This window comes from Monopterus albus, unplaced genomic scaffold (assembly GCF_001952655.1).
Source record: "Monopterus albus unplaced genomic scaffold, M_albus_1.0 scaffold454.1, whole genome shotgun sequence".
In the NCBI taxonomy this organism is placed as follows: domain Eukaryota; kingdom Metazoa; phylum Chordata; class Actinopteri; order Synbranchiformes; family Synbranchidae; genus Monopterus; species Monopterus albus.
Window position 1 is genome coordinate 90,344 of NW_018128334.1, and position 22,553 is coordinate 112,896.

At 42.8% G+C, this 22,553-nt stretch overlaps 3 protein-coding genes across 10 annotated transcripts in view; 2 read left to right on the plus strand and 1 right to left on the minus strand.

Moving 5' to 3' along the window:
- siah2l (seven in absentia homolog 2 (Drosophila)-like) overlaps window positions 1-3,920 on the plus strand; it is a 13,613-nt gene extending 9,693 nt beyond the window's left edge. For both annotated transcript variants that reach the window (XM_020587374.1, XM_020587375.1), the window contains 2 exons: window positions 940-1,119; window positions 1,559-3,920. In XM_020587374.1, the coding sequence (XP_020443030.1) occupies window positions 940-1,119; window positions 1,559-1,933 (555 nt within the window). In that variant the 3' untranslated portion in view covers window positions 1,934-3,920. The remainder of the gene's footprint in view (window positions 1-939; window positions 1,120-1,558) is intronic.
- Window positions 3,921-4,051: 131 nt separating this feature from the next.
- On the minus strand, window positions 4,052-8,356 carry rbmx2 (RNA binding motif protein X-linked 2). Its single transcript, XM_020587373.1, has 6 exons — window positions 8,242-8,356; window positions 7,086-7,201; window positions 6,871-6,922; window positions 6,609-6,738; window positions 6,217-6,400; window positions 4,052-6,133 (listed from the first exon to the last, which is right to left on the minus strand). Exons 1-6 carry the CDS (start codon window positions 8,244-8,246, stop codon window positions 5,484-5,486), a joined length of 1,137 nt encoding a protein of 378 aa, XP_020443029.1. The 5' UTR covers window positions 8,247-8,356; the 3' UTR covers window positions 4,052-5,483.
- A 155-nt stretch (window positions 8,357-8,511) lies between these two features.
- Window positions 8,512-21,275, plus strand: ap4m1 (adaptor related protein complex 4 subunit mu 1). Of its 7 annotated transcripts, none has more exons than XM_020587368.1 (17): window positions 8,512-8,565; window positions 8,880-8,906; window positions 9,519-9,580; window positions 9,738-9,823; window positions 10,340-10,446; window positions 11,487-11,583; window positions 12,208-12,318; window positions 12,605-12,682; window positions 13,376-13,438; window positions 13,648-13,714; window positions 14,299-14,352; window positions 15,039-15,145; window positions 15,531-15,622; window positions 16,539-16,583; window positions 17,254-17,304; window positions 18,730-18,847; window positions 20,079-21,275. In XM_020587368.1, the coding sequence occupies exons 3-17, from the start codon at window positions 9,523-9,525 to the stop codon at window positions 20,268-20,270; spliced, it is 1,326 nt and encodes a 441-aa protein (XP_020443024.1). In that variant the 5' UTR covers window positions 8,512-8,565; window positions 8,880-8,906; window positions 9,519-9,522; the 3' UTR covers window positions 20,271-21,275. The 7 variants fall into 7 exon arrangements, with proteins under 7 accessions (XP_020443024.1, XP_020443022.1, XP_020443025.1 ...); XM_020587366.1 differs by lacking the exon at window positions 8,512-8,565 and adding an exon at window positions 8,572-8,793; XM_020587369.1 differs by lacking the exon at window positions 8,512-8,565 and adding an exon at window positions 8,572-8,793 and having other exon boundaries at window positions 9,522-9,580.
- The last annotated feature ends 1,278 nt before the right edge of the window (window positions 21,276-22,553 follow it).

The window sequence follows — 22,553 nt, forward strand, 5'->3', positions numbered from 1 at the left end:
CCCCAATCTATAGGTGCTCTGTTGTACCAGCTGAGTGGCGGGGAAGGAGAAGGAGGAGGAACCCCATCACTGTGACCTTCAGGCTCTCAGAGAATTGAGGAGGAAGCTGCAACTAATCTGTAGACACACACTGTGTCACACTCAATCTGTCAAGTTGTTAATGCACAGCCTGGTCTCACAGCTGCAGTCACATTCAGCGTGATGAGGAAATGCAGAGCACGGCAGGTTCACTTTATCTGTTGCTGTCCAAAAGGGCTTTATTTAGAAATTATACCATTCTAAATTTGGACTGTTACTGACAGGACGGTTGAACTGGATAGCAGTTGTCAAGGTGTTTGGTTGCATTCCCGAGTTAAATGATGAATGATGATGAAAGACTCACCGTGAGCCGCAGCCTGGGTTCTTTGTGTCACCACAGACAAGAACTGGGGACAAAAGGATAAACAGCTTTTCGGTGATAACCGTGGAAATGTAATTAGAAATATGTATCACATTTGTGTTAATCCGGAACAGCATGAAGAGGAAAGGACTTAAACAGAGGACCTAGTAAATAACATCAGCACAGTGAAGAAAGAGAGAAGATTGTAGAGGAAACGTGATGAGAAGCCAACAGAAAATAGTCTTGGGCACTGTGGTGGAAATGATAATAATGTATTGATTAAAGTGTTTTCTGATATTGAAAGCACAGCAGCTTTCCACAGAAAATGAATGTTGTACAGGTCAATGTGCTTTTTCTGCCGTTAGTGATTTTTACAAAAAGAAGGAACGCTGAAACATGAGGTGCTGCTGTGAATGACTGTCTGCTTCTTCATCCTGCTGCTGGATCGTTAATGTATGGCTCTGTTTACAGTGCTGTTTCTGTAGGTTGAACACACATTGCCCTGTTTCCATCATCATTTACTGCCAGTTGAGACTCGATTCTGTCTCTGTGTCCCACAGTACTCATCGGCTGGCTGCCCGCTGTCCCTCCACCACACCGAGAAGCCTGATCATGAGGAGGTGTGTGAGTTCAGGTCGTACACCTGCCCATGTCCTGGAGCTACCTGCAAGTGGCACGGCTCACTGGAGGCTGTCATACCTCACCTGGTGCACGCACACAAGTCCATCACCACCCTGCAGGTCAGCACCAAGGGTTTCTCAGTCCGAAATGAGCTGAAAAACCCACATTCAATCTGCTGGAAAACAAACTCTTCACACTTCAGAAGGGGCTTGAACCACTGAGGAGACATGATGTAGACGAGGAGCATCCAGAGGAAAGGAGGGGTTGTTGTTGCAACTAATGAGCAAAGGCCAACTTTAGTCCTGTAAGGAAAAACAGCCTCCTCACTGATTTGAGTGGAGCCAGTCTGGTAACACAATGGGGCTTCAAAACAAGATGCAACACAACCTGCTGTGTTAGCCATGTACATGCAGACACACAATCCTGGAAGAAGACTTGAAATGATCCCTGTGTTTCTGCTCAACACCTGCCAACACAAAGTGGAAACTAAGTGTTGCTTGAGGGTTTCCTAGGAAGAGGTAGAGATCAGTCCTAATGTCTTCTTCTTTGTCTCTGCAGGGGGAGGACATTGTCTTCCTGGCGACGGACATCAACCTGCCGGGTGCCATGGACTGGGTGATGATGCAGTCGTGTTTCAGCCACCACTTCATGCTGGTCCTGGAGAAGCAGGGGAAGTACGAAGGCCACCAACAGTTCTTCGCCGTTGTGCTGCTCATCGGCACCCGCAAGCAGGCAGAGAACTTCGCCTACCGCCTGGAGCTCAACGGCATTCGCCGCCGGCTCACCTGGGAGGCCACGCCGCGCTCCATCCATGAGGAGGGAGTGGCGCCTGCCATCATGAACAGCGACTGCTTGGTGTTTGACACCTCCATCGCCCATCTGTTTGCCGACAATGGCAACCTGGGGATCAACGTCACCATCTCCATGTGCTGAGGGAGCGTTCAGCAGTCGCACACAGAAAACTGACATCACAAGAGACAAAACACGGGGTTAGTTCAGGAGGTTTTGGATCACATCCTGCCTCAATGTGAGTACAGGGACTGGATCTATATGTCCTACAGTTGTGGCGAGTCGTTTGACAAGTTCTCTATTGATACTTTGTGAGGAAAACATTTGAAGCAGCTTCAAACAAAGACATTTCAGTAGCCACAACGGAAGCCGGCTCTGATCTGTGTGACGTCTGTGTTGGTCGTCACTGGGCCCCTGAAGAAAAGTGGGCGAAACCTCCAGGATCGAAGAGCCTCAGCCCTCGATAGGAAAGAGGTTGGGCCTGTTCCTTCACCTGCCCAGGCCGAGACAGACATCAAGCTGTCCTGAGTTTATTCTCCTGAGCAGACAGGATTCTGCTCTCACTGGAGATGAACACATTATTTACCACAGCGGGTTATCGGACTTCCTGTCAGTCTGACGGCATGTTCACAATATTCTGACCTCTGTTGTCTTCAGCTGGCAGTGTCGGTGTGGTCGGTCAGGGCTGAGTTCAGTGTTCAACAGCAGAGTCCACCTAAACAGCAGCCGTGAAAGGAATAAACCAACTGTCACATGTGACAGTTTAAAAGTCATCAGCTTTTGAACTGTTGGTCTGACAAATCAAGTAAATAAAAATTTATGCTTTTGGGCTCTGACACTGTCTGCCAGTTTTTTTCATGTTTTAAAGATGAAACATTGAATCAGTTTGACGTAAAATAACAGTAGCAGATCAGTAATGGTAGCTGCACCTGAATTCGATCATTGGCACTAGAGTAAGATCCAAGATAAAAGCTGCTTTGCGCCACCTCCAGATGTCAGCTGGCAGTGAAGCCACAGCAGAATACTGTGAACATGCTCACTGGACTTGATGGTGCTGTGCTGAGCAGAGCTGTGGGCCATGTCCCAGGTTGCTGGTTCAGATCCCTGCAGGACTGTGCACAGTGGCTGACGGTGGCCAGGACTCGTCCCTCACACTGTGGAAGTCCGAGTGTGACCTCTGTGGGAGTGAGCTGTGAAATCCAGTGAATCCTCAGACCTTTTTGAATCTCAGATAAAAGCAGTGAAATGGAGGATTAATCCTCCTGTGCTCTGTTTATCCGTCAGCGCCTTACTTTTCTATTCACCCCCTTTCTCGGGGAGTCTTGGTGCTGTAGCGGTTCACCTCACATCAATTTGTTTTTTACTGAAAGCTGCCCAGGGTATTACAACTCCTACAGGAGAACTGTATTAAAAACAGATGGCTGCTTGCTTGTTTAAAGCCTCAGCGACACAGCAGATGGACATTATGACCTTTAAAGACATTGTGGGTAAAACCAGATTTCCTAACATTCTTTTTTTCTAAACCTTTGTAGCAACCAACCAGGAAGAAACCAACTTCACCAGATACCTCTGACCACAAACGTCTGTAACTGAACCGCAAACCCCTCAGACCTCAGCTGCGTTTCCTCCATGTTCGTTTAGCCAAAGAAAACTTGACTTCATCAGGTTCGTTCACAATGCAGCATTTAGGTGTCACTTGTTTAAGTGGAAATCGTCAGGTTCTAACATTTTCCTCACTGTTTCAGAGAGTTGTCTGTACTGCAAACCGCAGCTGGAGAGAGTGAAGTCAGCATATGTTTGCAAAATGTAAACAAATATAGACTCAAAAACAGGGAATCCATTGCAACATTACACTTCCTGGTTCTGGTAAAACTGCTGATACAAGTGCAGACATTTGAGGTTTAATGCATCGTCCTCCAAAAGTCTTTGTAGTTTTAAGACAAACTTCTCAATGAAAATGAAAACCAAGGTTCCAAGTTGGGCGCCATTTACGTCAGTCAAATGTGGCACCGCTGGTTAAGTAGGTTATTACAAGAAACTTTGAAAAGGCTTAACCTTCACTGTTTAATACACAGATCCCTCAGGTGATGGTCTGTTGTTCTTTCATTATTAAAATATCTCATTTTTTGCTGCTCTGGTTTTTCATTTGTCATTAATCATGTGTAAACCAGCTGCCTGATCACAGCGATCCATCGCCCAACTAATGAGGCTGTGTTTTAGTCTAAATATTAATTTGCAAAGGACTCTTCTTTTTTTTTTTTAAAACATGAATCTGAAATGTGGGTTTGTAATGTTTGTTTTATCGGCCCGTCATTTGAGTCATTTTAGTAAAGTTTCCTTGGACAGAACTCTTTCAGGGTCTCTGCGGGTCTTAGTCTTGAGTTCAGTTCCTCAGAAAACTAGTAGTATTCAAAAGTATTCAGTCATTTTAGTCACAAAGGTCTGGAAAATGTCTCTTACCTGCTGTAAATAGCAACCTGAGTTAAGTTGTATTTATGCAAACTTTGGTTTCACACATTGAACCGCTGCACTTTGCAATCACTGCAGGTCAGTGCTGTGTGGCGTCAACGTGCAGGTTTTAGCTTCACTTTCCTGTTGATCATCTTCTTTGCTGTTCTGTGTTTGTGCCTGTTCTGCAAATCGATTTCCTTCTGGAATAATAAACTTAATCACCCACACATCAGTTATAACTTTATTTGTCTGGCTGTAGACTTTCATACATTACAAGTGAGAGATGAGATTGAATGGTGGATAAAGAACCTCGATCAACTTTCAGACAAATTCAAGCTGACCTGCAGGCACAGGGTGAAACAATGTTAGCTCACACCATCTGTCAACATCTGAATGACAGGGGACGCTACGGTAGGAGACCCAGTGGGCCCCACTGCTGACACAGAGACAAAGCCAAACTGGAGTTTGTCAAAACTGACCTGAGGAAGCCACAGTCCTTCTGAGATAATGTCCTGTGGACAGGCGAGTAACATAGAGCTTTCTGGTCGAGCACATCATTCTACAGTTCTCAGAAAACATGATTCCTTCAGAGAAAAGAACACTTACCCTACAGTTGGATGCGGTGGAGGTTCACTGATGTTCCGGGGTTGCTTTGCTGCTTCAGGCACCAGATGCCTTGATTGTGTGTATGGTGTAATGACATCTGAAGACTACCAATGAACTCTGGGGCCCAGTGTCAGAAAACTGGGTCTCTATTTGGAAATAAAAGAAAACAAATGGCTGCCTTAGAAGTAAGAGGAATAGAAGAAAACACTGAAATAAATTCCACTGCACATGTTTGGAAAACACTTCCTTATTTTATTATAAAACTTAAAACGGTACAAACATGTAACTTTGCTTTTTGTGTGAACAGTGAAGCTGAAATTAAAATTATTTAAATTATTAAACTTGGGTACATCATAAAATGAACAGGACTTTGTCTACATTTCCACACATTGACATGGGAATGTATATTTGTATTGATCTACCAACATTTATGTATTTATGCTTTTATTTTTTATTCACTTAACATATGCACGTCTGTACTTATTTAAACATTACATATTTGCTTTATTTATGGAAGAAAAAGTCATTTTTTTGTCCTCTAACAAGTGACTGTTGGTCTCAGTGTTCATGTATTGTGTGTCTCTCTTCTACTGTTGTCGCTGTTCATCTTTCTTCTTCTGTCGGTGTCTCTGGCCATCTATCTTCTTCTATCATTGTCCTTAGCCGTGTCTCTTCTTCTGTTGTCTCTATCTGCGTCTCTTCTTCTATCATCGTCTCTGTCAGTCTCCCTCCTCCTGTCATTGTCTCTGCCAGACTCTCTTCTTCTATTGTCTCTGTCCCGATCGGCCTCTCTTCTTCTCTCTCCATCTCTGTCTCTGTCTGTCTCTCTCTCTCTGTCGTCTCGCTCCCTGCCCATCTCTCTTCTATCATTGTCTGTCTCTCTCCTTCTGTCTCTGTCTACATCTCTTCTTCTGTCGTCTCTGTCCCAGTCAGTCTCTCTTCTTCTGTCATAGTCTGTCTCTTGCCTCCTGTCTCCCTCTCTGTTCCTCTCGCTCTCACGATTTCTCCTCCTGTCTTCATCCCTCTCCCTGTCTGGCTCTCTCCTCCTCTCCTCTTCCTCCTCCCCTCTGAGTCTTTCGTTCTCCCTCGCTCTCTGTCCGTTCTGCTGTCCTCCAGCCGGCACCCCCCTCTGGCTGTACTTATCATAAGCAGCGTCCTCCTTCTCCTCCTTGACTCTGACAGCAGGAGGAAGTGAGGAAGAGGAGGGTGGCTGGCTCCCCCTCACTCTCTCTGCCTTCTTCTTCTTCTCCTTCTTCTCTTTCTTCTTTTTCTTCTTCTCTTTCTTGTCTGTAGCAGTGAGAGGAGGAATGAAAATCTGGCCACAACGATTCATGAACCAGGTGGATCTAGACAACAGGAAGTGACCTCACCTTTTTTGGGCTTCTTCACAGGTATGCTGTACGGCTCATCTTCGTCTGGGGGGGAGGAGGACTCAGGAACTTTGGGAGCACAGCCCTCCCCCCTCAGACGTTTGGTCACATCGTCGATGTCCTCCGAGTCTTTAGGAGGTCGGTAGTCTTTAACGTGATCCACACGAATGGTCCGACCTTTAATCTGACCACAGAAACACAACACAGATTAAATTCATGAGTTCATCAATGAAATTTCAGACAGAACACAACAACAAACAAATTGGAAGAATTAACCATGAGGTGACGGTTACCACCCGTGTCTGAGCATAGAGAGGCAGTTAGAACGTAGTCTGATTTGTTGGAGCCAGAGGTTCATGGTTTCAGGTGTGTGAAGGGACCAGCTGTGTCACCTTGATGCCGTTGAAGTTGTCCACAGCCAGGATGGTGCTCCTCTGGTCCTCGTAGCAGATGAAGCAGAAACCTTTGGACTTCCCCGTCTTCTTGTCACGCACCAGATTGATGTTGACCACCTCTCCGTACCTGAGAGGTGTTTAGGAGAAAAGGAGAGTGAGTTCTCCTGTTTGCTAACCAGGGCTGTTTTAGTGGGGGAGATGTCTACAAGCTGTGTGGTGTCTGAAATGAAGAAGACAAGGAACGTGTGCAGGTACGTACTGAGAGAAGACACAGATGATGTCACCCTCAGTCAGGTCGTATGGAAAGCCCCCTGCAGGAAACAAAAGATTAGCTCATCCATGTGTTTTAAGCTCACTGTTGGACACAGCTGGTGCCTGCATTCAAATGCTCAGACTGACTGAAGCCTGGAGCCCAAACCAAGAAATCATGCAGCATTAGCTCCTGACTCGTACATACAGGAGGGTCTGTCTTACCAACAAATAGCCAGGCGCTGTCTTTGTACTCGGTGTGCCAGGACACGGTCTCGCTGACCCCGAGGTTGGCCTCACGCTCATTCAGCTCATTGATCAACTTCACCTTCGTTAGCGGACTGAAAACAGAGGGCAGAGAAAAAGACTTATTTATTTGCCTTGTTAGTAATCCATCGATAGAGAGCTAAACCAGGTTTATACAAGTTGTAAACCTTCAAGAACTGAGGCACAACAATAACTACACAGTTGTGTGAAGGCAATATGTTTACTGTCAGTCACCAATGTGCACCCTAAACTCACACAACCAGAAGTCCTGGAGAGCTGCTAGCTAATCTATATACACACCTACAGTATGCACATCAAATAACTTATATTACCCATTCTGCATTTATAAAACACTCTATACAGTTTGTATACCCATTTCTACTGTATGTACACATTCAGAGACATCGGAGTCAGAGTCCTTGTGGGTTACATTCTGACGATTCTTTGTATTTAAGCGAGTATGTAAAAGTTTGTTCATAAACCACTTTTGTAAATCTAAGTTGCTTCACAATTTAGAAACCGCCATGCCAGACTCCATTCAGTCTAGTTAGCAGCTCGCCAGAACTCCCGGTTGTGCGAGTTTAGGGTGCACGTTGGTGACTCCATTCACGTTTATGTTTAACACTTATCAGGAAACATGTACGTCTATGACTTAATTATTTAAGACATTGAGTTCGCCTTTAGAATCAACAGTTAAATTCTGCAACCCAACCAATCTCGACCAACCCGAAAGAAAAACGATCCTCATTAAACAAAGTGACCGCGGACCAAGGTAGCAGAAAACGTGGAAGCACACCACAGATCTGACAAGCATGATTTGTGCCGAATTCATCATCTGCTCATAAATATTTGTTAGAACGTTAGATGTTGTGTTCAACGTTACTGAGGAATTTTAACTATCTGATTAAAGGGGAGCTCTTAAATTATATTTTCTGAACAGAGTTCTGTTCACGAGAATGAATTGAGGTGGCCAATCATCGACCGTTTTAGTTAGCTGATAGCTCTAGCTGGAAGGTTTGCCTAAGTCGGGTGATAGATCTCACGACAGCGTGAATACAAAACGAACGATAAATAGAACTTAAATAATCAGTTTGCCGTAAAAATGTCTACTTACTTCATGATGAACTACATGAAACAGAAGGCGTTGTTATGGTGGAAATGCTTTGCTGACCATTTCCGCATGAATCACTGCCTCTCCTGCCGCCTAGTGTTCGGATGTTATCACTACAAACTACGCTAATAAGTCTAAATAATAAAATAATAAAACGTATTGTTCAGAAGGTATATAAAACAGTATATTATATGAAAGTATGATTAGTGTAATTTTAACAACCATTTTAACAGCTATAACACAATATTTGCCCTATCGTCATTATGTGTATTTTAACCACCCGTCCATCAGGTGGCGCTGTGAGGTTGTTTGCCATCTCTTGAGACGGTTTGTAAACAACACCTTACCAGTAAACAGCTAGCTTAATAGCATACATTCAAGATGTGTTTCAGTGGAGTTTTAAAGACTTTTGCCAACTGTATTATCTTTAGAAAATGATCATTGCTGTCTAGTTTATCACATATTGCTCCCGTATCAACGTTTAGAAATTTAGCAAGCTAAATATGCTGCAATAGGTAATTTAGCGTACACTTGCCGGTTAGCCAGACCAGCATGGTAACAGTTAAGCTAGTAAAATAGTTTTTAATACCATTCATGGCTTTGCAGCAAAATAAAGTAACCTAACATTTTCACTGCTTTAGTTCTCTTTCACCGCAGACCTTCTGTGGGTAAGTAAAATCGAAGTTAGCTTTTAAAGTTCATTTTTGCATGCTAATAGTTGGGACCTACTTTCAGCCAGTTGAATGTGCTTTTTACTCGCGTTCAAACCTTATCCGCTTTTTAAAAACATTTAAAGGAATTTCTCTAGCTCGTCTGGAAGTTCTGATAAATTCGGCATACAATGAACCAGACCTTACCAAGCATATTTAGTTGTTATCTTTTGCCATTTAGGTTCACTGTTCTCGCCTCTACTAGAACATTTTAATTAAAACTTAAGCCTGAGTAACGAGCAGACTGGGTATGTATTTATGAAACTGGTCTGTGTAATATTAGGATATTGAAAAAGATTGACGTAATCATAACACAAACAATGTTTTTCTATTTATAAGGACATACAGTTAACAGAATGTTTGGTGGGCCAATGCTGCTGCCTGGTATTCCTGCTAGAGACAAGTCATAAGCCATGAAGCAGTTGTTTCTTGGAGCTTTGCTTTGATAGCATTCTGCAACAAAATACCTTAAAGCAAATCAGAAATCACCATCTTGATAATGTTGAGATTTAGCTGATTGACATCCATCTCTGTTCCTCTCTCATGCCTGTATTTTTTGTCTCCTCTCAGCAGGATGATTTCTCAGGTTTTCATCTTGTCGTCAAAGGGCGACCATCTCATTTATAAAGACTGTATCCTCACCTCTTTGTCCTGCAGCTGAAATGCAAATGCATGTATGTCTTTGTCTACTGAAACAATTAATAGAGAAAATAATTGGCACATTAATTGATGACATTGTGTTTAGTTGTATTTGTTTCAACTGTATAAAGCTCTTAACGTCACCATCAGTCCGTGGAGAAGCTGGAAGTGACGTTGTCAGTATTTTCTACGAGAAGGTCACAGCACTAACTGGAGACCAGCCTCCTGTTGTCATGGTAACATAGTGTGTGTATATGTGTTCGGGCACCTGCAGTGACACTGTCAAACCTTCACAAAGAAAAGAAAAATTCACATTAGGGCCAAATGGATCAAATATTTTTCAAAAACAGTGTTGGCTGCTTCTCTTTTGTGACTATAGATCGAGTGTGGTTATAATATTCTTAATGTAGTTTTCATGGACCAATCACAGCACCTGCAGTGTTTATCTTTCATTCTGCTGCTTGTGCACAGCTGCTGTAAATTGTCTGTAGATCAGGGAGATTCACACACAAAATGACCTTGTTTTTTTCCTTTACAGCTGGATGTGTTTGAAGACAAAGAGCTTCAAACCATCCAAGCGGAGAAACAGAGTAAATGTGAACATTATCAATAGCAGGAGACACTTACAGTATCCTTACTGATCTGAATTATCATGTCCTGTGTGAATGATTTCTCCTTGTTAAATGTTGCAGATGATACAAACAGTGTGAAGAGGAGGAAGCTTCAGTGATGTGATGTGTTCTGTTCTGCAGGCTCACAAAGATCTTCACTTTGTCCATGTCAGGCAGGGGGGGCTGTACTGGGTTGCTACTACCACAGCCGACACTTCGCCCTTTACCATCATCGAGTTCCTGAACAGGTTCAGTTTATCACCATGGCACCCACACACAAAGGGCCCCTGGTGGAGTTTCAGTGACCCAGAGGCAGGATAATTGTGTAGTTATGGTCAGACTGAAGATATTTCATGTTCACTGCAGCATCGTGGCCGCCATGTTGACACAGGGACGCATCCAAAGTCATCCTAACTCACTGAAGTTACAACATATTTTTTAGTTGTTTAGTTTGTTACAACGACAGAATTGAATTTATGATATAGGAACCTTGGTGACATTAACATATGGATTTTCATGCTGAAACACTTTATGTAGTGACAGTGATGATTTCTGTAATATTTAAGATGAACATAATTAGTTCTTCATTTTATTCTCCTGTCTTAACCTCAGTGTAAAATGGCTGCCATATCATTTTGACAATCATTTTGGAAATAAATATAGATTTGAGGAATAAAAAAAGACATAATTACCAGAAATTCTGCACATAAATTTTGTTTATATATGTGAAATATGTTTGTCACTTTCATACCATTTATCAAGACAGTTTGTAGCTGTTTAATAACTGCAATTACTGTGACTTATTAAAATAATCGATATTTGCAGTTACATAAAAACAAGCAACAGAAAATAGAAAAAAAAATTGGCACAGACATTACATTTTTTTTCTGTTGTCTGGTCATTGTGGAGCTTTGTCTTTCCTCACCCACAGACATTATGACAAGGTTTTACTGTGGTTTATGTATATATCTTAATAAATAAGTTCACATCTCAGAAAAATACCACAACAAATAAATGGCAGGATTATAAACAAAAGACTCAAATCGTAGTGAGCCCTGTCTTTCTTGTCTCGTTAATACGACAAGATGAGACGGCTCTGTGCTGTTTAAACTTTAGTTGTGTTGTTTTGTGATCATCTTCTGATGCGCTGGTTCTCAAAAATAAATGAAAATGATATCTGAGAAGTAGAGAACTACCTGGCCTTTATACATGGATTTAAGAAACAACGGAGAGGCACCAGTTCCCAGGTTTAACCACGTCAGTGACTGAGTGGCTTCTGTGTTTGCAGGTTAACAGCTCTGGTTAAAGACTATTGCGGCAGCCTGTCGGAGAAGTCGGTGCAGATGAACTTTGCTCTGATCTACGAGCTGCTGGATGAGGTTGTGGTGAGTATCCTGTGTCCTCCTCATGTGGAGCGCCAACACGCCGCCAGCTTGGTTTATCAGACTACTCAGTCGAACACTGCTAGAAGAGCGCAGGACTCAGGGGAAACAACAAGACTGAGGGTGTTACAGCTTTCTAGCAGTTGCATCTAATATTTAACCAGTGAAAAAATTTGCAATGCAGAAAACAGCGTCACTTTTATCTAAATGCTTTATGTGTATAGAAGAATCAGAATCTGCTTTATTGGCCAGGTGTGTCAGACACACGAGGAATTTGACTCTGGTATAGGCAAATATTACAGGTAATTCTAATCTAGGTTGTATATTGTGTGCTATAATATGATACTAGTGTGAATACATAGCCTTAATTTCCTATTTCCCATTACGCAATAGGTAATTGGCAAATAAACACTGGCCAGCCCCTTCGTGGCTTCAGCCATTAATGTTCTCTTTATGCAACACAATACAGCTGAGAGACACCACGTCCTGGCCCACTGTCACTGGACTTAACAGACTGGGGGGACAATCTGAGTTCTTTAATGTTCATGACAGTTGAGAGGAAATAAAAATATAATTAAAAATATTCTTAACTATAATTAAGAATTTAACTACGTCTGTGTTTATCAGGACTACGGTTATATCCAGACGACGTCCTCTGACGTCCTGAAGAATTTCATCCAGACTGAAGCTGTTTCCTCAAGACCATTCAACCTGTTTGACCTCAGCAATGTCAGTTTGGTACGTTCACACCAACAAACAACACCTGACACCTTTAGACTAGAGGTCAGAAGTCACTGCTCTGACTGACTCGACGTGGAAAATGTACCACTACCGGTGCATCACTGTATGTCATGGTTTGGTCTGATGGGAGGCACGTTATGTTTGAGTTTTTCTGCCTTTATAGAAACAATGCACAACAATGTTTAAGTGTCAGTGTGTAGCTTTAAAACAATTTGTTTTATTTAATTTGTGCCTGTACAGTTTTCCATCCTGTTTTCACCTGTTTCTCTCGTGTCTGCTGCAGTTTGGAGCCGAGACACAGCAGAGTAAAGTGGCTCCGAGCTCTGCAGCCACCAGACCCATCCAGTCGAGTAGAGAGCAGGTACAGATCACGGCATCTGTCATCCTGAAGGCCCTGCACACAGTGACACTGCCTCACACACCACCTACAGCAATGGGAAAGACTCAGTTTAGTCTCAGAAACAAACACAAACATGAGCAAAGCAAAGAGGGCTCATTCCTGAGAATTACGTGTAGAAAGTGGATTTGTTTTAGAAGTTTATATTCATGTCTGCACTTGTTAATCAGCAGTTTGTATTTGTGATATTATAGTAGACATTTGTTGAATAGGAGCCGCACCTATTAATCTAAACCAAAGACTCATTAAACTATTAAATTAGTTTTGATAGTAAGAAATGTTTACAAGTCTGAGTCCAAATCTATCCTGCTGTTAAAGTGCGTAAACCAACAGCCGATTATTGGAGAGAGCCTGAATCCAGTTTTTTCCTTTTTAAGTGAATCAAAGTTACATCATGTTTGTAGATTTATAGATAAAATAGTCTTTTTTTCAGGATTGGTTAAAGTTGTTTTGAGTTTTTACCATCTAAACTTTGTAGAAGTTGTTTAAGCATCATGATGATCAGTTACAGATGATGAGTCTGATGTGAAACTAGTTGATATGAATAAAATGTTCCAGTAAATAGTCCTGTCCCAGCCAGACTGGAGACCTCCTGAAACAAACTGCTCTGATCATCAGTGGTGAACGCAGAGTCAGACCCTGTGTGTGTTTTTTCAGGGAGGAAAGAATGAGATATTTGTGAACGTGATTGAGAGGATGTCGGTCGTCATTGGCTCCAACGTGAGTAACAGAAGCACGCTAACAGCAGTCACAGAAAACCAGAATAATCCAAATCTGTGCTCCTTAAAAGGTTTAAAATGTCTTAAATCTGCCTGTTGGAACTGTCATGTTTTGTTAAGTTTCATTTGCAGACGTTAGATTTGGCCCCTGAAGGATGGATGTTGTTACTGGTGCTTACAAGTCAAGAGTAAAACCTGTTTGTGCTGCAGGGAATCTTGATGAAGGCAGACGTGGAGGGAGAGATCAGAGTGAAGTGCTACATGCCGAGCTGCTCAGGTGAGGTTAGCACTGTCACCCCAGACATCACCAATGATGTGAACCAGATGCTATGGCCTTCCCAGTCACTGGTTCTCAGCCCAGTTGAACAGCTATGGGAGATGTTGGAGCGATGTGTTAGACAGCATCTCCACCACCACCATCTTTTGGAAGAATGGTGTTCATCCCTCCAGGACAGTCCAGAGATTTGGAGAGTCATTGCCGAGGTGAAGCTGTTCTGGCACATGGGGGCCCAGCACCTCACTGAGACTCTGTGTTGGGTCGTCCTGTCATCTGTTACTGTCTGTACATTTCCAGTCAGTACATATTGTGTTACTGAGACTAGCAACCTTCTGAGTTGTGCATCACCGTGGCAGAGGGGACAAACCTTCTGCTGAAAAATCTGTGTCCTCTGCCTGTAATCAGACAGAGCAACGTTAAGTTTGTGAGTGGCGGGTCTGTGTACTGTGATTGTGTTATTAGAAACATTTAATGTTTTTTATTTCGTCTGACTTCTCTATAGTGGGTTGTCGTCATTCAGAGTTGTCCTGACAGATGCTGCTATGCACACTGTTTCTCTCTAACGTGCTGTTCTTGTTTACCAGAGATGCGAATCGGCCTGAATGAGGAGTTCAGCATCGGCAAGTCACAGCTCAGAGGTAAAAATACACAACCTTCCTCGTTATTGCCTTTTTCTCAGCTGGATTTTCTCTCAGATGGGAAATTTTAATTAGAAAGCAGACATTTGTTTTATTCTCTGCTGTCCTTTTATATCATGATATGCAACCAGATCATTTTAAGAAGTTGGCCCAGATTACAGTTGATTGGAATTAAGGACGGAGCTTTAAGTGGGACATTACCTGTAGGTTTGTCATGTTTGCATGAGGTCAGATTATTGGACTCTTTCTTATTAATGTGTCTTGGTGGTTCCTTGAGGGAAGGATTGTGTAAATGACCAGACAACAAAATAAAATGACTGCTGCATCTTAACCCCCCCGACCACCAGGGCAACCTGAGTCACTTAACTTAATCTGTTGTCTGGTTTATTTCAGGTTTTTAACTTGTTTGTGTCATCAGTTCTGTTACATTACAATTAAACACAAACCCACCTGAAACATGTTTCTGCCCTGGCCTTTATAACAGACTTATGTTATATTTTCTGGTCACTGTGTGTTGTGCTGGTTTGACAGTTCAGATGCATATTTGATGCAGGGTCAAAGTGTGACAGGTTTCCATTTCATCAGTTAGAAGATTTGGCTTTAAATGTTTGCAGTTTGTGTCTTCGTGCTGTTTCAGCCGTTGGAATCAGTCTGCTAGTTTCTGACCTATGTTGTTTGGTCTCCAGGTTACGGCGCCACTGTTCGTGTCGATGAGTGCAGCTTCCACCAGGCGGTCCGACTGGATGAGTTCGACAGCCACCAGATCCTCCGACTTTGCCCGAGCCAGGGGGAGGTGCTCCATCCACTCGCCGTCATGTGGTCTGATTAGTGATGATGTCCTTCGTAGCTGGTTTCCTGTTGACACCAGCTGATCCACTACCTTCACTTTCACCTGAGCTCAAGAATGTTTTCTGTACAATTTACATCCTGAAACCTTTTGTACCATGTTCATTAGCGCTGCCAGACTTTCACTGCAGTGTGTAAACATCATTACATAGTTTATATAATTTTTCTTTTGCTGCATAACAATTAGGTGACTTTAGTTGAAGATCCATGTGCAGACAATGATCAAAAAGTCTTAAATGAGTACTCGATTTGTCCTGACTACACACGCTCCATTCTTCTTTCTCCATCTCGTCTTCTTCTTAATCTCCTTCCTGGTTTTCCTGCTGTTGCAGCAAACCGTGATGCAGTACCATCTGAGCGATGATCTGCCTTCAGCTCCTCCCTTCCGTCTCTTCCCAGCCATCGAGAGAGACAGCGGAGGAAGGTATGGGCTTGAGATACACCCACCCTGAGATGATTGTGTGTGTGTCCATCCTTTCTAGCGTGATGTTACTGGGGTTTGACAGCAGAAAGAAAAACTCATTGAAAAACATGTTTGTTCAGTTCATTCGGCAACTGAAGTGTAAATCCAACTCACTGTTTTATGCTGGGTTACACACTGGACTGCTGCTTGGTTGGGCCCAGTAGGTGGACTTCAATGTATGTGGAAAGACTTTCCAGCATGTTGTCCCATCCTCTCTCTCCCAACATTTTCTGTCTTCCCTGATTATGTACTGTCAATGAAAGGCACAGTTGTCCAAAAAGAAAAAAATGAATAAAAAAGCCGTTGACCTTGTATGTTCTCCCAGTACCTGCCTGGGTTCTCTCCAGGTACTCCGGCTTCCTCCCACAGTCCAAAGACATGCAGCTTAGGTTTACTGTTTCTTTTTGTTGTATTTATTAATTCTGTAAAATGCTTTAACATTTGTTTAGATAGGTGCTATATAATTAAAGATCCTTTGCTTTATTTAAAATGCTGCTTTCACATCAGTGCTTCAGTAACAGCAATCCAGTCATTTTATATCACAGTACAACAGTCACAGCAGCTGCTGCAGAAGCTTTACTTTTAACTCTTATGAACTTTGACTTTGAATGCAGAACTTGTCATGGAGTATTTTTACTCTGTTGTATTTGTAAAAGGCCCGAGTACTTCCTCTAACACTTTGTCAACTCCTGTGCAGTCATCTCTGTAACCTAAATGCAGACTGACACGTTTGCTCACTGTAGCCGTGGCTCGTATGCATGAAAATAACCAGTAGAACACGCAGCTAAAAGTGTGTTTGCTATCTTTACATTTTTGACCTAATGCAAAGTCAGGAAATGTGAAGCCCTGTGCTCACAGTATGTTCTTCTCCCTGCAGGCTGCTGATGTACATGAAGCTTCGCTGTGATCTGTCACCAAAGAGGTCAGTTTTTATTTAGCTGATATCAGTCAGACAATGACAGGAGCTTTTAAAAGTCAAACTGTATTCACCTCTGAGGGGCATCACAGGCAAGAGGCACTCGTAGATGGGGCAGAAAACTGTACAGGCAGAATCTGGTGGTGTCAGTCACCAACAACAGTTGGGAACTGTAGAAACCATTTGCATCAGGCTTCATTTACTTCACTGCTGCAGAGAAGATGGGCGTTCACCTGCTACTGATCCCTGAGAAAGGCCTGGTTCATATGACGTTTACACACGATTTGGTTTTTGGTGATGTTTACTTCTTAGCTTTACCATTTAAGGTGATTCACTGCACTCGACCTGCTCACATCAGTAAAAACTGGGGTGCTCTAAAACTGGTAGTGTAGAGATAAGATAATTAACATTTTATTGTAGTTTCTAGGTTTATTTAATGGTTTGTATGCAAGTACTTAATGTAGTGCAGTAGAAGTACAAAATAGTACAAGTAAAATACAAATACCTTTAAAATGTACTTGAGTAAATGCACTTTGTGCCCCACTGCTGGGTGGTCTGACAGGTGATGTGTGCAGGGAGCATTTACTGACACAATGTTAGTAAAGATATTGAGGATTAGCGGATGTGACAAAGAGCTGACGATGATAATGATGATGGTCTCCTTATGTTGTTGCAGTGCTGCCATCAATGTCAGTGCCACCATCCCAGTTCCCAAAGGCTCTGTGAGGTGAGACGCTCCCATTCAAATGTAGCTGCTCTCCTCAGACTCATGTTTGCTATGGAAATCAATGTGTATGTAAAAACCTGCACCTGCAGCTCAATACGACTTCTCCTACTTTATTTTTTATTTGAATGCGTCTTGTGCTGTTTTTCCTGTATGTGCTCATGTCTGTGATGCGTCAGCTCTGTGGACATAAACAGGAAGGTCCAGATTGGGGAAGTTGGAAAAGTTCCTCATCTCTGTTGGGAAATCAAATATTAAAAACTGGCTGTGTTTTTAAATAGGAAACAACATTAACAAATCAGGAAGCACTGAGCACAAAGAAGCCTCCTAATTTGTTAAGTAAAGTCATGGAAATGAAGATTATCAACGGGTGTAGTGCCGGTTGCTGGAACATTCACTTCTCACACGTCACCTGCTCAGCTAGAGCGTCTCGGCAAACTCAGGCTGTGCAGTAGCAAATTGTTCAAGCACCAAATGTGACTTATTTCTAGTGGAGCGCCCAAAGTTGCCAAAGATACTAAAGCTGTCAGGATGAAACATGACAGAGTATAAAATTTAGTACGGGGCGCGTGGGACAATTGACATTTGACTGAGCTCTGCAGACATAAAGACAAAGTCTTTTTTCACTGTGTAAACATCTCAGATTCCATCTACAACAATATGATGCAAAACACATCTAATGATTCAAACTGTGTGGAATAAGAAGAAATTGAAAACTGTGGGGTTAAGAGATGATTAAAAGAAAATCCCAGTTTATTACTCTGTCTTTTTATGTTATTAAATCCATGTGCTGATAATAAACAGTTCAGTATCAGTTTAAGTGTTGTGAGTGTAGGATTGCTATAAAAGACCTGTTGGTCAGAATTCATATGGTCTGATAAGACCCATAGTGAATCTGTGAGCTACCAGAGAACTAAATGTACACATAAAGCCCCTTTTGCCTACTTTTAGTTTCCGCTGTGTGTTTCCAGTGTGGTTAAATGTGATGCAGCAGCCTGCAGGACTTCAGCAACACGCATCTAATCATGCAGCCTGTCCAGTGCTGAGCAGACATTTCAGGCACTAAATATAAAATGAGGTTGCTTTCAGCAACACCATGAGTAGTTTTTATTAATACAAGACAAAAACCAAACTAGAGATAAGTATTTCCTGTCCTAGACCAGAGCAGTGTTGTGGAAGATGACACATCAGCTGAGAGCCCTTGGCAGGATTATCATTTAAATCACCTCTGAAAACATTTCTGCCTCGCTGCTCCACCCCCACATCATCTCCCACAGTGCCGGGAGCGTCTAAATCCCAACAACCGCTCAGATCCTCAAGCATTACCTCTAGTTTCCAACATTTATTTAGTATGTAAAGTTTAGTCTTCTGATGAAAAAACTGTTGGAGAGGTGTGAATGAAACAGCTGTTGTGTGTTGTGGGCCCAGTTTATCACAGGAGCTCAGCAGTCCGGATCAGAGCGCTGAGCTGAAGCTGCAGAGCAGAGCCATCGTCTGGCAGATCCCACGCTTTCCCGGAGGAACACAGCTCTCGGCTCTGTTCAAGGTGAACACACACATTACGTGAACGCTCCTGCCCTGCAGCTAGTGTGAGGTCCCAGTTTGTTAGTATCTCCAACACACTCATGGTCCCCAGATGATGACTCCTGCTGACACTGGAGACCCTCTGATTGGTCCTCTAGCATCACCATGAGGTTTGGTATGAAATTCCTCAACGACTACGAGATGGAGTGTCATAAATCATGGTTCAGATGTTCCTGTTCCCCTCAGGACAATTTTCATCGAGCGCCATCATCATAGCAACAATTTCACCTAAAACCTGCAAAACAAACCCTTTCCCATCAGCCTCAGCTTGACTTTGGGTCAGTTAAAATGTCTGTTAGCATGCTAAACACGAACACTGAACACGCTTACCTGTGCCTCTGTACAGGCGCACAGAGCTGCTAGCATGGCTGAGTTATTCCACAGTATTTTAAGCATGTGAATATTAAAATATGTATTTATAAAACAACAGAGAATTAATTGGCGACTGGCTTCGTACCCAGTTAATTGTTTCAGTCACAGGTCTGTCACAAATGTTTGACGGGTTCAGGTGAGATGTTGCTGCCTGTCCTCGTCCGACATTAAAGCAAATTGAACCTCTGAGTTAAAGACAGTTTGTCAGACTAAAAACATTTGACAACAACAGCTTGTGCTCATGGAAATTGGAATGAGCCTTTTTCACACTTCCCTGGTGATTTATGCCCCACAGGATTGATCAGGACAGTACCCATGAAATTAATCGAGTTGTAGCTGTAACTTGTCTTGTTCAACTCTGTGGAAAGAAACAACAGCGCGCCGATATCATTAGTAGGTCAAAGGTCAAAGTGTTTATTTGTCATATGCACAGTTAGGAAACGTGTTTTCCTGTACAATGAAATTCTTACTTTGCCGTCCACATGAATGCCACAAAATACAAATGAAATATAAAGTAACTAAATAAGTAACACAATTCTACATACATACATAATTCTTTCAAGATCATTTATTAGGAAATTATTTGGGAATCACAAGACCTGTAAAATAAAGTGCTTTTCTTGTTTTAAATCTCCTTATTGTAACTGAAAATGAATGAGTGGGTATGAGACAAACACAATACCCAGTTGTTTTACCGTTGCTTCAGTTTCACAAACAGAGCAGCTTGAAAACACTGAGCTAAAGGAAACAGTGCACTGTTCTGGGACCAACATGCTTTCTAATGATTTCCTCCCCACCCTCCTGTGTGCTCCTGTTTTTAGCTGGAGGTCCCTGGCCTCAGCTCGGCCTCCATGTTGGAGGTGGGTCCGGTCGGGCTGAACTTCGAGCTGCCCAAGTTTACCGCCACAGGGCTGCAGATCCGCTTCCTCCGTCTGTCGCCTGTCCAGCCCGGCCCTCTGCAGCGCTGGGTCCGATACGTCACCCACTCTGACTCCTACACGATCCGAGTTTAATCCGAACAGACCTCAGCTGTCTCTGAGATGTCTCATCAGTTCAGGATATTTACAGGAAGAAGACCAGGAAGAAAACACAGTCTAAAATATATATATATGTATATATATGGCCATCTGCAGTTTTCATATGTTTTATTTTATTTACTGTGTTTATGTTTTAAAAGGTTTAACATGTCCCTCTGCAACCTGCAGGTGCTTAAAAAGGTTTGTTTTTAGTTTCAAGATAAAGCTGGCTTTATTCTTTAATGTCCTACTGTCAACAAATTCCCTGAAATGTCCACATGGACAGATTACTAAACAAGGCTACTGGGCACAGGCCCAGGGCCTCGAGGGAGTCAGCGGGGCCCCTGGAGGCTGCCTGCAAAATGTTCCAGAAAGTGACACAAAATCAACTAAAAGGAGACACACAACAACTAGAGAGAGAAATGATGGCAGACCTAAAATGGCCACAGAGAGACACAAAACCACCACAAAGAGAGTCATGGTGATAAAATCTGTCTAGGGGCCCAGTGTGTCCTAATCCATTTGCTGCTGAAGATGAAGATCTTCAAAATGACCTCACAGACATATAGTTTCACTGTAGTTTTTAATCAAACAAACAGGAGGAGATGGGGGATTTATCGGGGACTATTTTCAGCAGCGAATGAGTCCACATTTGGTCTCTAGCAGGGTGTATGTGGCACTGAATCAAATTAAACTACAGTGCCTGGTGTCTTTTAATTGTTTTTGGTCAACAGTTGAGCTCCATAGGAAGATGCACACTGTACTTGTTAGCAGAGACATTCATTGTTGGTTTGAATCTGAATATGAGGCTTGTCGACATTCACAAATCACCAGATGAATAGTGAAGAGTTTGAATTTTGGGGCTGTTGTTTACTGGTTTCCTATATTATTTTGGCCCCACTGAGAAGATGATCTTGAAATTCAGAAACAAGCTCAAGCAGCTAATCAAATGTCATACACTGTCTGAGAATAACAGCCCATTAAAGTCCTGTTTCATCTTTGTGACCTTGTATTTGGTGTTTTTTGTCTTTTTTACTCTGGGTTGAGTTCAGCTTTAAAAGAGCTGAGCTTGGATATTGATTAGTGAACTAACCTATCAGCTGTTGTCATTCGAGCCGAGAAGATTCAAAAGCAGAAATTCACCTTAAAGCTGACATTATGCTAGTTTTCTGAAGATTCCTGTTTGTGCTGATTGAACGCAGGAATTTTTGCTCAGTGACCCATTTCATTTCTCCTTTAGGACTTCTGTCTGTGGTTTGTTGTGGTTGTCAACCTTTGTGAAGCACATTTTAAATACAGTCGGTTACAGTTGTTTAAGGAACTTAGGTAAACCTGTGGAACCTTGTCCTCTGAACAGGCCCACAGGAAGAAGAGGGTGAGGATGAACCTTTCCTGGTCACTGTGAGGAGGTCGAGGTAGGTCTGCAGAAACTCACAGTGACAGCACACAGCAAAGGGAAATATCCTGGAAGTGAATCGAGAGGTTGTACAAACATGCACACACAACCGCTCTGACAGGACTATATTCAGCCCTGCACATCCTGTTACACAATCACAGTGTGAATTCTCTTTGTGGCTCCCTGGTTTCAACTGAAGATGTAAACTTGTACAAACACCTCACGGATACACAGTTAAAGGCATAGGCACACTTGAGTATGTCCATTTTATATTACTTCTAGTCTACTACATTTCAAAAGCAAATATTGTACTTTTTACTGCACCACATGTACCTGACAGCTGTAGTTACTCTGCAGATGCAGAGTAATAATACAGCATATAATCAGAAAATGAATTATCACAAATGATTATAGATGAGATGAGACTATTTTATCCATGAGAGAAATTGACAGACTACTCAGTAGTATTTAGTATGTACAGTAGTTAACATCCCCTCCTTGAACCGCCACCTTATTGTGGTGGAGGGGTTTGAGTACCCGAGTGATCCTAGGAGCTATGTTGTCGGGGGCTATATATCCCTGGTAGGGTCTCCCAAGGCAAACGGGTCCTGGGTGACGGGTCAGACTAAGAGCGGTTCAAAAGCCCTTTATGAATAGATTAAAATCAAGGACCATGACGTCGCCCGGCATGGCACAGCCGGGGCTCCACCCTGGAGCCAGGCCCGGGGTTGGGGCTCGAATGCGAGCGCCTGGTGGCCGGGCCTCCCCTCACGGGCCCGGCTGGGCTTAGCCCGAATAAGCAACGTGGGGACATCCTCCCGTGGGTCCACCCCCTGCAGGAGGATCCGTAAGGGGCCGGTGCACAGTGGATTGGGCAGCAGTCG